At 39.9% G+C, this 21779-nt stretch overlaps 1 protein-coding gene across 1 annotated transcript; it reads left to right on the forward strand.

Moving 5' to 3' along the window:
• Positions 1–3555: 3555 nt before the first annotated feature.
• HSF5 (heat shock transcription factor 5) lies at positions 3556–21576 on the forward strand (the record flags this gene model as incomplete). The annotated part of the gene is made up of 6 exons (XM_081336973.1): positions 3556–4240; positions 11275–11646; positions 17299–17396; positions 17959–18486; positions 19696–19873; positions 21506–21576. The coding sequence occupies 6 exons, from the start codon at positions 3556–3558 to the stop codon at positions 21574–21576; spliced, it is 1932 nt and encodes a 643-aa protein (XP_081193099.1).
• Positions 21577–21779: the final 203 nt, after the last annotated feature.

Below are 21779 nucleotides of genomic sequence, written 5' to 3' on the forward strand. Positions count from 1 at the left end.
CAGATTCACAAAACACCACCAAGTAACAGATCAAGAATCTGGAGGAAAGTGGGTAAAATGAATCACAATCTAGATGTTATATGTACACGGGATACCCTTCATCCAGATCCCTATCTCTAGCCACTTGTAATATGCTAATAATACTTTTCACCTCAGCTATGCCACTGTTAGCTGCTGTCATTTTGGGTCTATTACTTGATGTGCATTTTTCACCTAGTAGTTGTCTCCATTCTGGTTTGATTTCAAACTGGATTAATTGGTCTTTGCAGTGGTTTAAGTCTCCATTCCTTAGGCTTTGTTTTTCTCAGCCCACTGCCTACATGCCATGCTATTAAACTCAGGTCAAGTCTATAAATTTTACAACACAAATCATTGCACAGGAAGATCTTTTTCTTCTTTCCAAAAGCTATCAGCTCCAGCCATCATAACAGTACAAGCATCAGCTGTGAACTGCATTTGTCCTGGGGATTGCTTCAGTATCTCCCAATTCTCAGATTACTCTTTTCCACAGTAAGAAAACAGGAACTTGGATTTAATGTGATGTGGATTTAATGTGATAGCCTAAGGAATGTGATAGGCCCTTTTCTACAATGGATAGAGGGTATCAGTAGCATGCCCACCCAGAGAAAACATAATCTATTGATTTTTTAAACGTTATTTTGAATTGACTTTGAAGCTCCTATTGCTTTTCAGTGCTATAACTGAGTGTTCTATCTGCCGCTCCCAAAAAGAATTACTGCAACTTTTTAAAATTCTGTCTAATAATGCAAATGAGTAGAACCACTTCTTATCCATTTAGAGCAGTCTTCACGAGAATGTTCTCTTATCAGTTTTTAGCCCAAAGATTTAAAATGATGGCCTCCAATACATTGAGAAGCAGCTAGTTCATGTTTTTCAGCAAATACTATGACATTTTAAGAAGCAGTGACAAAAATTGTATTTTTAAGTTCTGAGATTATAGGGCAGGCTTCTTTTTTCTATTTGTTAAAATATATGTGCAACCTTTTAGTATAAAACCTTTCCTTTAGCATAACACTTCTATATTTAAGCTTTGCTGGTGGTCATTCAATTCCTTTTCATGTCACAACTAGACTACTGTATATTGTTTTACATGGGGCTGTCCCTGGTGACCATTTTAGCTAGCTTAAATGAGGCTGCATTGCAGTAATGGTCAAGCTTGGATTAATAATGTAGCATTATTATTATAGGAATTCCACTGATGACAATTAGCTTCTAGGAGCAATTTAAGGTGGCTATCATCCATAAAATCCTATATGGCTTCAGACTTTGTTAGCAGGACTTGCTCCAAATACAATCTGCCACTTTGGTAAGAATCAATAGGGCGGTCATAGGGTGATAGGAAGCCTGGAGAGATTTTTCTGCGATGGTCTCCCTTCTCTGTAACAGATTGTCCCTAGAAACAAGGATGACTTCATCTCTGTTAGTATTTTGGAAGATGGTTAAGACCTGGCATTTCCAGAGGGCCTTTGGAAATTTAAAGTGAGAAAAGAATTGATACTGATCTTGGGTATGGTTCAGGAGTAGCAGCTAGAATATTTATATAGCTTAATATTTATTTTAAACTTAGCAATAGTGATAGCACTTAGACTTACCACTTCATAATGCTTTACAGCACTTCCTAAGTGTCAGCATATTGCTCCCAACAATCTGGTTCCTCGTTTAACCAACCTCAGAAGGATGGAAGGTTGAGTCAACCTTGAGCCGGTCAGGATTGAACTCCTGACTGACAGTGGGCAGTTAGCCTGCAATACTGCATTCTAACCACTGTGCAACTATGACTCTTAAACCAGGGATCCCCAACCCCCAGTCCTTGGATCAGTACTGGGTTGTGGCCCCATCCATGAGATGCAGGCAGCAAACAAAGCCATGCACCCTCTGGTCTGTGGAAAAACATTTCTCCAGATTATGAATTTAATATATTTAATACTTGGGTTTACAGTTCATGGCAAATACTTTAAACAATTAACACTATTCCAATATATTGGTAGTAGTTCAGTTTAAGACAGAGGTTCCCAACCTTTTGGGCACCAGAGACTGGTTCCGTGGAGAAATGTTTTTCGACAGACCAGAGGGTGCATGGTATTGTGTTGTTTTTTTTTGCTGCCTGCATCTCACGGATGGGGCTTTGCTTGTTTGTGCGGTCCGGTTGCTGGTGCCCAAAAGGTTGGGAACCTCTGTCTTAAACTGAACTACTACCGGTATATTGGAATAGTGTTAATTGTTTAATTTGCCATGAACTGTAAACCCAAGTATTAAATATATTAAATTCATAATCTGGAAGTGAATTCCTTATTAGATTTGCAGATAATACAAAACTGGGTTGAACGGTTAAAACTATTTAAAAAAGGAAAATTAAAAAGTGTATTGAAAGGTGAGAGATGTGGATTGTAAATAACAGAATTAAATTTAATCCAGAAAAACATAAAATTCTTCACTGAGGAAAAATATAGATGCATCAATGTACCGTGGGGAATTGTTACTATTGCTTTTACACAGGCATGTGTGGAAAGGGTCTGTTGCTAAGCGGTTAAGTTGAACCTGATTTTATGATCTTTTTGCCACAGTTGTTAAGCGAATCACTTAAGGGAATCATGCAGTCATTGAACAAATCCAGTTTCCCCCACTGATGTTGCTTTTTGGAAGCTGGCTGGGAAGGTCACAAATGGTGATCACATGACCCAGAATGCTGCAACCATTGTAAATACAAGCCAGTTATCAAGTGCCCAAATTTTGATCACATGACTGCAGAGATACTGCAGAAGCTGTAAGTGCAAGAACTAGTTGCCACTTTTTTCACTTCCACCGTAACTTCAAATGCTCACTAAAATGAATGGTTGTAAGTTGATGACCACTTAAACCGAGAATTATGAACTCCTCTGCTCTGGATGTCTATTGGGATGCTTTAATGTGGATTCCTGCAGGGAACTTCAATGGCCCTTTCTCTATCATTCTAAGAATACTGAATGAGAATCAGCCTGATGATGATAGCAAAGTTTCTGTCCTCTGCAAAAGCATTATATATAATTATATATTATTATTTATATTTTTCTTAAAGTTATTCTTATCAAGGACAAAATGGATGGATATCAAAGCCAAGTGTGGCACTTGGCAACAGAATCTTCTGCTCTCCACCAAGACCACTAGCCAGAGACCAGGTTAAGCGTGTTGTGTGGACGTTTTGTTGTGCTGTTGTGAAGGGTTTGGTTTCAGCAAGAGGGGCGTGTGATTTTAACTGTTTCCTCGCCAAGGTAAACGCTGAAAGGCAGAAACTGGGCAGCCGCCAGCATAGCACCTTCGGCCAAGACTTTTGGCGGGAGTGGGTAGCCAGAGCGCGCGCCGCCAAGCAGCCCGGTCAGCCCGCTCTGCCTCGACGGCGGCGATGATTGACGGCGGCGTCCGTTGGAAAAAAGCCGGTCGGCCTCACGCGGGCCTTCCACCGTCCGTTGGACTGAGGTGGGGAGGCTGGAAGAGAAGGCGAACGGGCGCGAGGCGGCCTAGAAGGTCTGGCGGCTCCCCGCAGACCGAACCACCTCGATGGAGGACCCGCTGCTCTCGGCCGCGCCCATTAACCCTAACAACTTCCCCGCCAAGCTGTGGCGCCTCGTCAACAGCCCGCGCTTCCGCTCCATCCGCTGGGACGCCCGGGGCGAGGGACTCCTCATCGACCAGCCCTTGTTCGAAGCCGAGCTTCTGGGCGCCGGCGGCAGCGGCATGGCCGTCGCGGTGGGAGGCGCCCCGGGGGGCGATGGCGTCGGCGCTGCCGGCGGCTCTTCAGTGTCTCCGTCTTCGTCGTCCACCTCCTCGCCGGAGTTGTTCAAGACAACCAATTTCACTAGTTTCATCCGGCAGCTCAATTTGTACGGCTTCCGCAAAGTGGTGCTAGGTCCGCCGGGAGGCAGCGGGGGATCTTCGTCCGGCGGCGGATCCACCGCAGGCGCCTCGGCCCCCGGCGGCCCCTTGCACCATTTTCACAGCCCGCATTTTCGCCGCGACCGGCCCGATTTGTTGGTGCACCTCAAACGCCTGACTAGCGCGAATAAGGCCAAGCTCGCCGCAGGCCTGGAAGTCACCAGCCGGCCACCCAACCGCTTCCAGCGCCTTCTCAGCACCTCCCTTCACGGTGGCGAGGCCCTCCTCAGCCAGCAACATCAGCACCATCACAATCCCCCGCCGGCACATGCAGGGGCCGTAGCCGCCAAGAACAACGACAACAAGCCTGGTGAGAGAGGAGGGCGTGATTGTCATCAACAGAACTGCACCTTCTTCCTTGTGCAATGAGAATCATACTAACAATAGCAACAATATTGTAATAGCAATAAAAGTTCAGTATTGGGGACATGATACTGAACGCTTGCAGAGTGCACCTTGAGGAACACGTCTGCCAGAGTTCAGCCCCAGTTCAGTGAGAAAGCATGTTCAGAAGCTCTCCCGTTTCATCCTGAGCATCTAAATGTTTATAAGAAAAAACAATGAAGAGTTACCGCCTTTAGTTTTAGTAGTGAGCTTTCTCTGTGGCCTTATGGCTGTACGGGTAGTCCTTGACTTACAACAGTTCTTTAGTGACCTAAGTTACAACGACACTGGGAAAAATGACTTATGATCATTTTCACACTTATGACCGTTGCAGCATCCCCATGATCACGTGATTTACAGATGGTTGACAACTGGTTCATATTTATGAAGGTTGCAGTGTCCTGGGATCATGTGATCATTTGCAATCTTCTGACAAGCAAAGTCAATGGGAAATCCAGATTCACTTAACCAAGTTACTAATTTAACAACAGCAGTGATTCACTTAACAAATGTAGCAAGAAAAGCTGTGAAACGGGTCAAAACTCACTTAACAAATTTCTCAGCAACATAAATTCTGGGCTCAGTTGTGGTCATAAGTCGAGGATTACCTGTATTTATATATCATTTTTACCCTAACTGGACCACTATTTGCTCAACTTAGCATTCTGGGTTTGTATATTAAAGTATGAAACACATAGCCAAGATTCATCCAGTCAAATATGATTGGCTCTTTAGTATCTTATAGGAATAAACTTATAACTCACTGGCTTTGTTCACAAAACACACTTAACCAGATCAATTAAAGTTCTATTGGTTGTGTTTGCACAATATATTAAGCTTGATTGCTACTAGTTTCCATTAGCTTTTATGTGGCCTAGTGTGTTTTCAAAGCTACACTGATTAAGTCAATTGTTCAATGTATTATATGAATCAGAAAATGATTTTTCTGTAACCAAGTTAAGTATTGTGCGAATAAAGCCATGTCGTCACTAACAAGCAGCATGAATCACCCAAGGGCCCTGGTTCAAATCTTTGGTTATCCAATGTCAATTCAAAATCCATACGCTTCTATGTTGAAGTCTGGTGCTTAGATAGTCCTTTAGTCTGCCATGCATATTCTACACAGGTAGTCCTCAAATTAGCAGTTTGTTTAGTGACCGTTTGAAGTTACAACTGCACTGAAAATAGTGACTTATGACCAATTTTAATACGACTAGTGGTGGGATTCAGATATGTGAACAACCGGTTCTCTGTGTGGATGCTGCTTCCAGATGTCCATTCTGGGCCTGGGCAACAAAAAATTAGCTACCGGTTCTGCTGAAGTGCGAGCTGGCTGAATCCCACCACTGCTTATGACCATTGCAGCATTGCCCTGGTCACATGACTTCCATTCAGATGCTTGACAACTGACTCCGATTTATGACGGTTGCAGTGTCCCGGAATCATGTAATCCCCTTTTGTGACCTTCTGACAAGCAAAGTCAATGAGGAAACCAGATTCACTTAACATCCATGTTACTAATTTAACAACTGCAGTGATTCACTTAACAAATGTGGCAAGAAAAGTCATAAAATGGAGAAAAACTCACTTTAAAAATTTCTCAGCAACATAAATTTTGGGCTCAATTGTCGTAAGTTGAGGACTACCTGTATTCTTTAAGTAGTTAGAAACCTGTGGATATAAGATTTTTAGCAACATAATTTCCACTTCAATTTACTAGGTAAGGCTTTAAAGTAGATCTCATTGAAGTCAACAAAATTCTTTTGGAAATAAATGTTTGCAGAACAGGAACATTTCTTTAAAGATATTCCCAGATAAATCCTTGTAATATGAAACAACACTCAAAATCACAAGTTTCAATAACTACCTATTTCATCCTATTGAAAGAAAGAAAATCCATTCTGAATCCACTCTGCTTCAAAAAAAAAGGTTAAAGCTAAATGTTAAGCCTAAAATATTGTTTTTTTAACAATTATCTCTTATTCTGCAGATTTGAGTTGTGCAGTGCCTTTCAAGGCCGATAGAATCAATGAGGAACAGGATTCACCTATTCATTTAGATATTGCACCTGCTCTATGACAAATTATTCAGAATAATCATCCCCACTTGGAATTACTCTGCCAAATCTTTATATAAACTGACCAGTTGTTGAGTTTACATCATGAAAAATCACAAAATAGGTTTGAGTTTAGCATGTTTGTGAATCCAGCCAATTCTTTTTATAAATTTATAATTTGGAACAAGAGATATGCTTTATGCATGTTCTATCTGCTCCATCTTTTGTTGTAGTGATTCCTTTTTTGCAATTTTTCAATATATATTTTAAATAATTGCTGTTGTGTATATTTCATACTACCACCATTTTGTTAATTAATGAATTTGCAAACTTTCAAATTACTAGATGGGCAAGAGCTGAAGCAAGTAAAGAGAGCTCACCCCCACCATGTGGCACTTGGGTCTCAAACCTGGGCTGACAAGCTCAGTATCTTTAACCGCTGAGCCAATGTGCCCCCTTTTGTTATGGCTATAGAAACATTAAATAATACTTGTCAGTCATAGGACCAGGATGAAAATAGATTATTCATCAAGATCAATCGGAGATTACTAGCAGGTGAATAAAATTGAAACAAAAAGAACAGGAGGGAGAGCACTGGAGCAGGCATTCCACAGGTTTATCCCCATTTTAATTTGTTGTTGTTGTTGTTAGCTGCGAAGTCGTATCCGACCCATTGCGACCCTATGGACAACATTCCTCCAGGCCTTCCTGTCTTCTACCATCTTCTGGAGTCCATTTAAGCTCACGCCTACTGCTTCAGTGACTCCATCCAGCCACCTCATTCTCTGTCGTCCCCTTCTTCTATTGCCCTCAATCTTTCCCAGCATTAGGCTCTTCTCCAGTGAGTCCTTCCTTCTCATTAGGTGGCCAAAGTATTTGAGTTTTAGCTTCAGGATCTGGCCTTCTAAAGAGCAGTCAGGGTTGATCTCCTCTAGGACTGACCGGTTTGATCGCCTTGCAGTCCAAGGGACTTGCAGGAGTCTTCTCCAGCACCAGAGTTCAAAGGCCTCAATTCTTTGGCGCTCAGCCTTTCTTATGGTCCAACTTTCACTGCCATACATTGCAACTGGGAAGACCATAGCCTTGACTATACGCACTTTTGTTGACAGGGTGATGTCTCTGCTTTTTAGTGTGCTGTCTAGATTTGTCATGGCTTTCCTCCCGAGGAGCAAGCGTCTTTTAATTTCTTGGCTACAGTCTCCATCTGCAGTGATCTTGGAGCCCAGGAAAATAAAATCTGTCACTACCTCCATTTCTTCCCCATCTATTTGCCAGGAATTGAGAGGGCCGGATGCCATGATCTTGGTTTTCTTAATGTTTAGTTTCAACCCAGGTTTTGCACTCTCCTTCTTCACCCGCAACAAGAGGCTCTTTAGGCTCTTTGCCCCATTTTAATAGGGTATATTATTTTTCATTTAGAGCCATTATCACAGAGAAGAAAAGGAAGAAATTCACAAACTGCTGAAAGAAGTACATAGGTGGTCATTATAAGGAGCTTAGAAGAACTATAAATTCTCATTTTTCACTGCATCCATTATTAGAATCATTTCCTGTAAAACAATATTGCTACACAAATATCATACCCATGTAAGAAAAGCCGATATATATCACAAGAAGTAACAAATACATATGTACCAGTTTTATTGTGTGAAATCAGTACAACAAACATACATATGAAAATTATTTACACATTTTTCTTTCCTACTTCAGTGCAGGTTACCAGTGCATGCCTGGAAAGAAAAGACCAATATGATGCCACTTTCCTACTTTATTTGTAGTTCTACTTGTCTTTTTGTTTTGTAGAAATTTTGACATTTTCCCCCTCCTGTTATTTATACCTTTTTACATTTCCTCAATCAAACTCAAGAATGCTCACAATATTTTAAAAAGCCTTGGTGGTGCAATGCTTAGAATGCAGTATTGCACACTGCCCTTAGCCTGGAGTTTGATCAGGATGAACTCAAGGTTGAGTCAGACTTCCAGCCTTCTGGGGTCAGTAAAATGAAGACCCAGATTGTTGGGGACAATATACTGACACTGTAAACAGCTCAGAGTGCTGTAAAGTATTATGGAGTGGTATATAAGTCTGAGTGTTACTGGTATTACCATTGACAAAATACTTACAGCAATATCACTTATATACCGCTTCACAGTGCTTTACAGCCCTGTCTAAACAATTTACAGAGTCAGTATATTACTCCCAAAAATCTGAGTCCTCATTTGACCGACCTTGGAAGGATGGAAGGCTGAGTCAACCTTGAACAACTCAGAATCAAACTCCTGGAATGAACCGTGAGTTAGCCTGTAGTACTGCATTCTAACCCCTGCACCACCAATTGTAAAATAATACGCTCATGCGCTCGTGACCTCTCGTCTTGACTATTGCAATGCTCTCTACATGGGGCTTCCCTTGAAGACCACTCGGAGGCTCCAACTGGTACAGAATGCGGCCGCGAGAGTTGTCTTGGGAGTTTCCCGGTACTCCCATGTTACACCTTTGCTCCGCGAGCTGCATTGGTTACCAGTTGTCTTCCGGGTGAGGTTCAAGGTCTTAGTGATGGTTTTTAAGTCCTTACATGGCATGGGTCCGGAATACCTCGGGGACCACCTGCTGCCGGCGTCGACTCCCCTCCGCCCCGTGCGTTCCCACAGAGAGGGCCTCCTCAGGGTGCCTCCAGTCAGAGAATGTCGGCTGGTGGCCCCCAGGGGGAGGGCCTTCTCTGTGGGCGCTCCGGCTTTGTGGAACCAGCTGCCGGTTGAGCTCCGGATGGCACCGGATCTCCGCTCCTTCCGGCGCGGGTTAAAGACCCATTTATTTGAACAAGCTGGCCTGGCCTGATGGGGAATCACTTAGGGTTTTAATATTTATATATATATATTATTGTTTTTATTGTGGGCAATAATTTAATTCTTTTTTAACTTTTGTACTTTTGTAGTTTTAAGATATGCCCTGTTCACCGCCCTGAGTCCTTCGGGAGAAGGGCGGTATAAAAATTTAATAAATAATAATAATAATAATAATAATAAAATGAGGATTTGATAAAACAGCAAAAAACAGGCTATATTTATAGGTAATCATTTAAATAATTTAACTGAACACCTAGCAAGTTAAAGCAATAAGAGAATAGTAACTCTTGTTGTTGTTGTTGTTGTTAGTTGCGAAGTCGTGTCCGACCCATCGCAACCCTATGGACAATGTTCCTCCAGGCCTTCCTGTCCTCTACCATCTTCTGGAGTCCATTTAAGCTCACGCCTACTGCTTCAGTGACTCCATCCAGCCACCTCATTCTCTGTCGTCCCCTTCTTCTATTGCCCTCAATCTTTCCCAGCATTAGGCTCTTCTCCAGTGAGTCCTTCCTCCTCATTAGGTGGCCAAAGTATTTGAGTTTTAGCTTCAGGATCTGGCCTTCTAAAGAGCAGTCAGGGTTGATCTCCTCATAGTAACTCTTAGAATATTTGAACTATCCAATGTAAGACTAAAACAATGATTATGACAAATCTAATTTGGTAGGAAAAAGATATTGCTACTGAAAAAGCTTTCTTTCCAGACAAGACTATTATTGAGAGTATATTAACACCAGGATTTCTGTTGAAAATTTCCTCAAGCTGTTGAACAGCAGAAGGTAGTCTTTCAGATATTCTGGTCCAAAATATTTTAAAGGATATTACCAGTTCTCTATACTTGGTCCAGAATAAATGAGAAGCCAGTGTATTTTTTTTAAATAAAAGAATCATATTTTCAATAGGTGACAATTCCTTAACTGCCTATTCTGGGTCAATTGTAATTTCTCCACACTTTAAAGATAGCTTCATATAGAATGTATTGCAGTAACACACAAGCATAATATTCCTAAGGTATGTGTCGTTTGATAGAGGTGTGATTGTCAACAATAGGTGTAGATGCACCAACCCACAGTAATATGTCTAATTAGACTACTGCATTATTTATTTATAAATATTATATAGTTATCCATGTCACTTAAGGCAACTACAGGTAGGACACAACAGATAGCATCAGATATAAAAAATATGAAACTCATATTTAAAAATAAATATAAAAACCTGATATGAATCTATCCTAAAGGGTACAATAGCTCAGAAACTGTAAAAATATTTTTAAAGCTCTGTTGACCCTGCACTTAAGACATTTTTAAAATAACTTAATAGCACAGAAAACTGTGATTTCTACCCCATTTCTAATCTAATTTAGGCTGCTAGTTATTATCTCACATTCTTCACAACTTGAAAATGAAGAACACTCATAATTTATGTAGATGGTTATTGAGGCCTTTGTCTAATTGCCATAACTTTCAGAGTTATGGCAAGTAGCAAACAGAGAAAAAGTCTTCATTTTGTGAAATAATCTGATGCTCTACTATTCCCTTGGTCCAGATGAACAGTTTTTAGGTATATTTTTCCCCCAGATTATTTCTTAGAGGTTCAATTAGTAGTTTTTATTTTAATTGTATATCATTATTACTGTTAATAATTATTAAAAAGGGCTCTATCCTAGTTGATTCTGAAATGGATACTCCTAGTATCAAATTAAACATAGCAATCAAGGGGTGGTGACAAATCAGTACTTTGGTCCAGGTTATGTTATCACTCTAGGCTCTTCCTAATCCTATGGTAATGTTCTAGGAATGATTTGATATCCAAAGCAGAGCTAATGCTCACTTAAGAAATCCTATTCAGAATCACATACATATGCCAACTGATACAAATTAAGAGTTTTCTAATTCTAACTAGGAAGTTACTTCTTTGAGTATTGTTTGCTATATTATTTGATTAAAACTATTGTAGAAAAATATGCTTAGCAGTGATTATACAATATTAAAGACTTAGTGGCTTCTGATATATGTTTAATAATGTATCTAATTTCTCATTTTCCTCTCCATCTTCAGCACCATTGACTTTAGAGCAGGTTCATCGATCTTTTCGGCGAGACAGTTTATCTCCTTATTCCTATCTGTCACCATCATCTCACAGCCAAAATGCTTTTCCACTGAAAGGTTCCGATCGGACTCCTTTTCCTCCCAGAACATGGCAGAACTCACTTGGATTGCTCCCAGGTCAGGTGGAGACATCAACTTTTTCAGACAAAGGTGTTCCATTTCCTGTGCTACAGAGGTTCCCAACAGAAGTAACTTATACTCTGCAGCCCAGCTCTACATCTGTACACATTCAACAAGGGCCTCAGACAATGGCCACATCTTCCCAGAAATATACCAGTTATGCAGCTTCAGCACCATATTCTCAAGCTTACTATCCAACAGGTAACATATTCCAATATTAGTTTATTTCATTAAAAATTCAAAAGCATGTTTTAAAATTTTTACAAGACTAGTGTTTTAACAGCAGCAGCAATCTCTAGCAAGCCTCCCATCCAACCATAAAACTATTAAAATATCTGATGTATAAAAATACAGATGCAAATTTCTATTAATGTATAGTATGTATTAATGTATAGTATGTAGATTGTCTCAGTGTAGGACTTGTGATATAGTATCCCTGATAATATAGAAATACCATGGCAAATCTGCTTGTTGTTTAGACAAAAAGAGCCCTGGAGCTTCTATGTCCTGCTACATATGGTATTACAGCTAATTTTTGTTACCACCGGCTGTGCCACCTGCAGCTAATGGAAGGAAGTAGTAATAGTCCAACAATATCTGAAATAATGTATAGTATGTATTAATGTACAGTTGCAAGAAAAAGTATGTGAACCCTTTGGGATTACGTGGAGTTTTGCATGAATTGGCCATAAAATGCGCTCTGAACTTCATGTAAGTCACAACAATAGAAAAACACAGTCTGCTTAAAATAATACTACACAAACATTAGCTGTTGTCATGTTTTAATTGAAGATAAGATGGAAACATTCACAGTGCAGGGTGGAAAAAGTATGTGAACCTTTGGACTTAATAACTGGTTGACCCTCCTTTGGCAGCAATAACCTCAACCAAACGTTTCCTGTAGTTGCAGATCAGACCTGCACAATGATCTGGAGTAATTTTGGACCACTCCTCTTCACAAAACTGTTTCAGTGTAGCAATATTCTTGGGAAGTCTGGTGTGAATTGCTCTCTTAAGGTCATGCCACAGCATTTCAATCGGGTTGAGGTCAGGACTCTGACTGGGCCACTCCAGAAGGTGTATTCTGTTCTGTTGAAGCCATTGTTTTGTTGAATTACTTGTATGCTTTGGGTCATTGTCCTGTTGCATCACCCATCCTCTGCGGAGCTTCAGTTGGCGGACAGATGGTCGTACGTTTTCCTGCAAAATGTCCTGATAAACTCTGGAATTCATTTTCCCATCAATGACAACAATCCATCCAGGCCCTGAGGCAGCAAAGCAGCCCCAAACCATGATGCTCCCTCCGCCATGTTTTACAGTGGGGATGAGGTTTTGATGTTGGTGTGCTGTGCCTTTTTTTCTCCACACATAGTGTTGTGTGTTTTTCCCAAACAACTCAATTTTGGTTTCATCTGTCCACAGTATATTTTGCCAGTAGTGCTGTGGAACATCCAGGTGCTCTTTTGCAAACTTCAAACGTGCTGCAATATCTTTTTTGGATAGCAATGGCTTCCTCCGTGGTGTCCTCCCATGTACTCCATTCATGTTTAATGTTTTCCTTATTGTAGATGTGTCAACAAAAATGTTAGCATGTGCCAGAGATTTCTGTAGGTCTTTAGCTGACACTCTAGCATTCTTCTTTACCTCATTAAGCATTATGCGCTGTGCTCTTGCAGTCATTTTTACAGGACGACCACGCCTAGGGAGAGTAGCAACAGTGCTAAACTTTCTCCATTTGTAGACAGTCTGTCTTACCGTGGACACATGAACATCAAGGCTTTTGGAGATACTTTTGTAACCCTTTCCAGCTTCATGCAAGTCAACAATTCTTGATTGTAGGTCTTCTGAGAGCTCTTTTCTGCGAGGCATGGTTCACATCAGACAGTGCTTCTTGAGACCAGTAAACTCAAAACAGGTGTGTGTTTTTAAAGGGCAGGACAGCTGTCAGCAACACATCCAATATCATCACACTGATTGGAGTCAAGGTTGGCTCACTCCTGGCTCCAATTAGCTCTTGGAGAAGTCATTAAGCTAGGGCAGGGGTCGGCAACCTGAAAAAGGAAAAGAGCCACTGGGAACCGGTTCCATCACACATAAAAAAAAGTGGGAGCTGCGTGTGTGTGTCCATGCACGCGCATGCGCAAAAAACATTTTGCACATGCGCAAAATGGGTTTTTCTTGCACATGCGCGGATGCGCGCGGTTGCCATTTTTTTTATGTGTGATGGAACCGGTTCCCGGTTGCGCGACGGCGACGGCCCATTTGCAGAGCTACCGCCTTCGGCAGCCTGCAAACATGCCGCGACAGCTTTCCCAAAGAGCGGCGCCACTGCCCGTTCGTGTGGAGGTGCGCACGCACCTCTCCAAAGGTTTGGGGAGGTGCGCGCGCACCTCTCGGAATGGGCAGCGGCGCCGCTTGTTGGGAAAGCTGTCGCGGCACGTTTGCAGAGCTGCCGCTTTCGGCAGCTTGCAAACGTGCCGCGGCAGCTTTCTCAAAGAGCGGCGCCGCTGCCCGTTCGCGCGGAGGTGCGCGCGCACCTCTCCAAAGGTTTGGGGAGGTGCGTGCGCACCTCCACTTGTTCAGAGAGGTGCGCGTGCACCTCAGAATGGGCAGCGGCGCAGCTTGTTGGGAAAGCTGCCGTGGCCCGTTTGCAGAGCTGCTGCTTTCGGCAGCCTGCAAATGTGCCGCGGCAGTTTTCCCAAAGAGCGGCGCCGCTGCCCGTTCGCGCTGAGGTGCGCGTGCACCTCTTCAAAGGTTTGGGGTGGTGCGCGCGCACCTCCACCCATTTGGAGAGGTGCACGCGCACCACTGCCCGTTCGAAGAGGTGCGCGCGCACTGGGCGGCTGGGAGCTGCAGGAGATGGCTCAAAGAGCCGCATGCGGCTCCGGAGCCACGGGTTGCCGACCCGTGAGCTAGGGGTTCACATACTTTTTCCACCCTGCACTGTGAATGTTTCCATCTTATGTTCAATTAAAACATGACAACAGCTAATGTTTGTGTAGTATTATTTTAAGCAGACTGTGTTTTTCTATTGTTGTGACTTACATGACGTTTAGAGCGCATTTTATGGCCAATTTATGCAAAACTCCACATAATCCCAAAGGGTTCACATACTTTTTCTTGCAACTGTATAGTATGTAGATTGTTTCAGTGTAGGACTTGTGATATAGTATCCCTGATAAGGTTTTATAATTGCCTCTTTTTTAAAAAAAATTGTTTTAACTGTTCTAACTTGTAAATATGAAGTGCTTTTAATTCTGTGTGTGACCAGGCATACGCTAAATAAATAAATCCCTGATAATATACCATGGCAAATCTGCTTGCTGTTTAGATAAAAAGAGCCCTGGGGCTTCTATGTCCTGCTACATATGGTATTACAGCTAATTTTTGTTACCGCCGGTTGTGCCACCTGCAGCTAATGGAAGGAAGTAGTAATAGTCCAAAAATATCTGAATTTACAGTTTTTCTTATCTCTGCAATAGTAGTCATCTGTCTCAAAGCAAGATCTATCATCTAAAATACTGATGGCAGCTACCTACAATTCTTTTAGCTGGAAATGTAAGAAAAATAACCTAGGCTAGAATTTATAATTTAATTTGTACTTAAATTTATAGTTTAGAATTGTATTTAGTATGGAATCACACAGCTACTTCTTAAATACTTTATTTTTTTTATTTTTTTTTATTTTTAATTCCATTTATATCCCGCCCTTCTCCGAAGACTCAGGGCGGCTTACAAGCTTAGCAGTAGCCTTCATTCTATGTATATGCCTGCTTATTAGGGCTTTCACACACACCCCAAGCGGCATTATTACAAAGTCAGCTTATTGCCCCCAACAATCTGGGTCCTCATTTTACCTACCTTGGAAGGATGGAAGGCTGAGTCAACCTTGAGCCTGGTGGGATGCGAACCTGCACTAATTGCAGGCAGCTGGTGTTACTTAAGGGGGCATTAGCCCACTGCTCCACCAACTTGATATTTGATGTGACCTACCCCAAAAATCTATACTCAATTATTTTCAATAATGTCAGAAAATGGTAGTATATTGATTTGTAACTTAAGTCTAAAAGCTACTTCATATGTATTCAGAGTCTACTTCACACTCTTTGATCATGGACTAAAATCCTGGAAACTTGCTGTGCAGATCCATAAACTATGCAGTGTTTCTTGTATATGTCATCATACAAAGGAATACATTTAATTAATGTTTACATTGCACCCACTGAAGTTTTAGCAGGGACTTATGGCTCTTTCATATTAGCTTTTGCTGTTCGTATTATTTAAAACAGCCCTGGGATTTTGCCTTAACACAACAAGCAAACAAAATGTTCAGACAGACTGTTCTATTTTAAACATCAGTGCTGTCAAAGCTGTGCTCTTCTACAGAGGTCATAAACAGATACTTGGTTAAAAATGACTTCTGAGCAGTAGGATTATAAGTCTCTGAGAGGAAAGTGTTTAACGTCAAAGAATAAAGATTCATTCAACACAATTTTTCTGAATGATAATCTGATAATTTACATTTGAAACATTTTAAAAGTTGTTCTTAACAGGTTCTATAAATTAGTTGTATATAGTATCCAGTGAGTTTGAATATTATCACTAAATGCTAATCCTTTCTTTCCCTTATACAATATAAGTAGTCTTTGGCTTATGACCACAATTGAGCTCAAAATTTCCATTGATAAGCAGAACAGTTAAGTGAGTTTTGCCCCATTTTATGACCTTTCTTGCCACAGTTGTTAGGTGAATCACTGCAATTGTTTAGTAACACGGTTGTTAAATGAATCTGGCTTCCCCATTGACTTTGTTTATCAGAGGGTCATAAAAGGTGATCACATGACCCCAGTACACTGCAACCGTGATAAATATGAACCAGTTGCCAAGCATTTGAAGTTTGATCACATGACCATGGAGATGCTACAATGGTAATAAGTATGAAAAGCACTTATAAATCACTTTTTTCAATGCTGTTGTAAATTCAGATGGTCACTAAATGAATGGTTGTAAGTTGAGGACTACCTGTATTGCCTTCATAAATTCCACAATATCCCTTGGCGATGCTCTGCCTTTAAAAGTTTACAAAAAAAATATCATTGAGTGATAACTAGCTTTCTATATAAACTGGGGTTAGTAATTGTGAAAAAAACCTGCACATATTTGTTTTCATGGACTCAAAAATTGCTTTATATGAGACACATTATCCAATGGTGGACTCTAAGACAAGGTGATCTAGAAGGCACAATTCCTTACAAAACTGTGTTTGGCAATCCAATTCTGAACATAGCTATTCACAAATCTTGGATTAATAAAGAATTTCCCTAGAGCAGGCATGTCAAACTCGCGACGTCACGTGACATTGCACGACGTATCGTGACGTGTGCAACGTATTGTGACTTTTCCCCCATTGCCAGCAAGGGGGAGGGCGTGGTTTTGTCGTGATGCATCTGGCCCGTGGGCCGGCAGTTTGACATGCGTGCCCTAGAGTCTTTTTCCACGTTTCTTGTGCTTGGGCTGGTCTACATCAACACACACTATGATTCTCAAGGCATGCTGTTGATTTGGGAGAAGGGATGTATTAGTAGATTTTACCAGTTTTCCTATTATAGAATCCTTTCAAACAATGTTTTTAATGCATATAAATCATTTACTTAGGGGAAGGGAAGGGATTAATCCTCAGATCTTGTCTGCTTTTTATATAGGTCTGTGGCATATCTCTGCTGATCCTATACCATAATCCACTGCTAGATTACAGTTAGGAGAACTATAATAGTATTTAAATGTAATTAAGAAAATCATTTTAATTAACAGAATATCATTCTGCCTTTTAATTTTTTCTTCTTTTCTTTCTAGCTGTATTACAATGTTGTTCTCCACCTACCCACATGGATCCCCTAAGTGGTTGTGGTAGTCCTGCAGCCTCAATCTATACACACTGCAGCTATTTTCAGGTGAATTGGCTAGGTTCCATTGACCTATTTGAGGCATGTCCAATGCAATATATTGTATGCTTTTCTAAAACCTGATCTTGATGGCATGTCATATAGTGAAGCTTTGAAAATTCACTTTGCTTTTTTAGTAGTTAGTTGTATGGCATTAAGATTAAAAAGTAAATTTAAGAAACATCAGATTTATTCCTCCTTGGTCACAAGTTTATTATATCTGTGGCTGAACACAAGTAAAATTGTTCACACAATACTTTGTTCCAAGTTTTCTGAAGAATAATGTCAGAAAGCCCAGTTTAAATTCAATCTCTGCTGTAATATTGTTATATTAAATTCAAATAATATTTAGTTAGTTGCTTATTTATTATAGCTTTTTGTTTTAGGGATAAGTCACAAGGAGGACACCAGAATTAAAATTTGTTAATGAAGACTTCAGATTCTTTGTATTTTTTTCAAAAGTAACTGTATTATAGACAGCATATCCTAAAGATAGATGTATTATGGGTTATATAGTCTTGTTTTACTCAGCAGTGCTAAAATGTACAAATAAATGTCTGTGTTTAACCAGAATCCACCAATGCAATCTTCATATCCAGTTGAATTTTTGCCTTCTAATTGGTCCTGCAACACCTCTGATGAAAACAAGAAGACAGAAGTCAATCTAGAAGCCGTCTTCCAGATTGTTGATGAAATGCATTCATCCCCAAAGCTGGAAATGGTAAAAGTAGAACCAGTGGAGAACCAATGTCCAACTTCACAGTCAAATCGAAACCAGCAATTAATAGTTAATTCAGGGAATAGTGATACAGCTTCTTCAGGTCAGACCAGCCACTTAGAACCTCTAACACCTGTAGGCTCAGATATCACATCCTTTGTTGTAGAGTCTGAACAAGCTATAGCTTGCTCCTTGCCACAGTCTCCAGAGTTTATCTATGCTATTCATACCACAGAACCTGTGGAGAATACCACAACTCAAATAGTGCAGCAGCCTACAGTCACACCACAAACATCAGCAAAGGTCAAAGAACTGAACCAGTCTTCTGCAGTGTCTTCCATGGTATTTGTTCAAGAGGAACTTCCATTCAGTCAGCCACAGGTAAGAGCAATGTAAAAACTATGATATATTCTGGACTGATAATCTCATCTCCATGTTCTTCCACAGTAAGCAAATATTTAAATTAGAATTAAAATAATATATTTCATGGCATCATCAAATCATTGATTTTCAAAATTATAAATACAAATATTGCTTAATGTGCATAATTAACACAACTGAATAGTATATTCACTATTAAGTTTTATTAAGCAAATTCAGCTGTGTTCATATAACATACTAGACAGGTCAGTTAAAAACTAGCAGCTGTGTTTACACAACTTTCTAAGGTTAATATTTCATTAATATTAACTTTGCTTAGATTTTTTTTCACTCAGCATGTTGTGTGAACCCAGCTAGTTTCATTAGTTATTGTTGACTGAATTGTGTAAACTCAGAAAATGGGCTAATTTAAAAAGCAGCTTAAGTTTACTGCAAGATTGCAGTCATAATATTAAGATTATTGTCATGATCATAGGTCAAATTGTAACTAAGGAAGTCTGAACTCAAATCCTCAACCATGAAAGTTTTACTTGACTGCTTTAGACCAGTCACCCCTCCCTGGGTATAAAGTTGCATTAAACTATGGTTTGTTTACTTTGGTTCATAAAGCATCCTAAACTATATTCAGTAACTCCTTACCAATTGTGAGGGTTCAGTTCTTGGAAAGCCCCTCCGATTAGTTAATTTGAGATGATAAATTTAATATTTTATGGGGCAAGTAGGGTTAGATAAACTTAAGTCATGAACTAGTCATGATTCAAGGCATTAAATAATGATAGAGAATAGTGAAGAATATGTTGTTCTGAAAATAATTGTGTTTCCGAAATATTTTTACCATTATTGCTGTGATGATGTCTGTTTGGAGGACACTAATAATTAGGATGATGGGGCTAATTTTAAGGGTAAATTGTTCTTTGAAAGATAACCTTTTCCACAATAGCCCATACATTCTGTTGGTGGTTCTGAATATGCTCTTGCACATGTAGCCTTTTTAAAGAAATCTTGGATAACAGGCTTCCCACTTATCCTTCTTAAGTCTTTGTTATGGCATTATGTGTGGGAAAACAAATAGGCCATCCTGGGACCCTGGAATAGTAATGAAATAAATATTATGTTGTGGAGAAAGGGCTTCAAGGACTTGTGCCGCTGTTATCTATTTTTTTTAAAAATAAATGTATTATTTATTTATGTGTTTTACTTCTTTATAAGGAGGATCCTAATATAAAGTGTGAGACAAATACATCAGAGACTCTTGCATCCTCAGAACAAATTGGTTTCCTCATTTCAGAGGTGGGTCCTCTCAGCAAATGTGCCAAAGATTCAGTTTCATCCATCCAAACCAAATGCAGAGAAAGAAGGAGCAGTTCACAGAAGGGCAAATCCCCTGGTAAGAATGGTAGGCTTTCGGTGTCTTCTCATATAAATTTATTTACATTAAAATACTTAATGCTTTCCTTTTCCTCAATTTTTAGAGGAATTTTGTTTCTGCTAGTTCCTCAGACACCAGCATTAGGGATAATTAACATGAATTGTACTTATCTTTTGTACAAAGATTGAAATATTAACATGGGACAGGTTAAACCCCCCCCCAATTACTAATGCACTATTGATCATTCCTCATAATAAACACTGAACAGCCTTCATGCGGTTCTGAAGAGATGTGCAGCAAAATTTCATATATATTTTAGTCCCGCCTATGTTTAAAAGACGTGTAGGATTTCAACTGAAGGGGAATTTGAGTATTAGAATGGAGGGATAACAAAATATATAATCTGTTGAACTTTGTCTGATTTCTTAACCTTACAATCCAGATATAGTCAAAGAGCTGAAAATGATTTTGAGTGTCATTTATGCCTGCTCAGTTCAGATTTGCAGGACAGAATGGAACTTTAGAGCCTTACATATCTCTAGCAGAAAGCCCCATCTTTACCTTACATGCCATAGGTTTTATTCTTGCCATTTTCTTTTCTAATCACCATAGTAATTGCATCTCCAAGAGTTTGTTTTGCTGAGGAAATTTTGGTATTTGGACAATAATCATCTGCAAAGTAGGAATACAATTGACAAAATATTGTTCACATCACCATTGCAAACTCTGTTCTTATGTACTTGCACACTGTAGTGATATCAGTATGAAAGGATGGAGCTTACATCATGACATCACAATGTATGTTCCATCATTTTGGCATCATGATGGTTGTGACTTTAATAATTTCTTCCCTGATTGCACTTTATTTTGTCCAGGAATTACATTTCTCTTTGGAGACATGAATTCTTTGGCTTTTGAAGTCTTGTTTCAGGAGTGTAAAAATTGTGAGAGCAACCTTCCTTGTTCTGATGAATATTTGGAAATGGGTTGACAACATTATACTGCTTGCTAATCAGTTGTCTCTTCTTGAAATACATAGTATGCTGTGATTTCTTTATTGTCTGCTTGGACTGCACTTACATGCATATTAAATAAAAATAGTAATACTATTAATTCTGCAAGTTCAATCTGTTATGTTTCTGCTTTATCTGCTGCCTTTCTGAGAAGGATGTCTGCTTGATGTAAGCAACAGTCTAATTTCAACTCACTACCTTTATTTGGTGTTACAGATAACATACTAAAGCCAATGAAGATGTGATCTTTAGCAGTGACTGTATTCCCTTGTGTCTTGATGTTATATACCCATCCCATATTCCTTAATTATAATTTTTAACTATTTACCTGTATACATAATACAAAGAGACAACACAAATATATATCTGCAGCTATGGATTTGTAAGTGGCCATTGATAGACTTCCCCTATCAATTTGTATCTGTTCAATGTAGCAAAGAAAGAAAATGCCTAATTTTTCACTGAAACACTGTTCTGCCACAGCTGCTGGGGAACTCTAGCTGGCAAATATGGGCCTGGAACCCCATTAGTTAAGGCAGACAGGGGTACGTACATCTTCTATCTCTTAAGATGTACTTTACATCTTAAGAACCAAACTACAGAATAAATATTGGATTGCCATTTGTGTTCTTCCTAGATCTACATTTGCTAGTGGATGTGGCTTGCAAGCAAGAGCATTTTCCAAAGGAAGAAGAATTAAGGGAGTGAGAAGTTGGTGGAAAGTATGTACAAATGCAGAGCAGTAGCCAGCTGGGGAAGAGCAGTGGCTTTCATTCCAGGAGTATTTTGAGGACTGTTATGACAAAGAAAACTCTCTTCCATTGCTCATTTTTGTTACACTTGTAAATAATCCCACCACTGTTTTTAATACACCCCTTTAATAGGTTTAAATTATTTTTTAACCTGTTTCA

The sequence above is a fragment of the Vipera berus genome (genome assembly GCF_964194415.1).
Source record: "Vipera berus genome assembly, chromosome: 1".
In the NCBI taxonomy this organism is placed as follows: Eukaryota; Metazoa; Chordata; class Lepidosauria; order Squamata; family Viperidae; genus Vipera; species Vipera berus.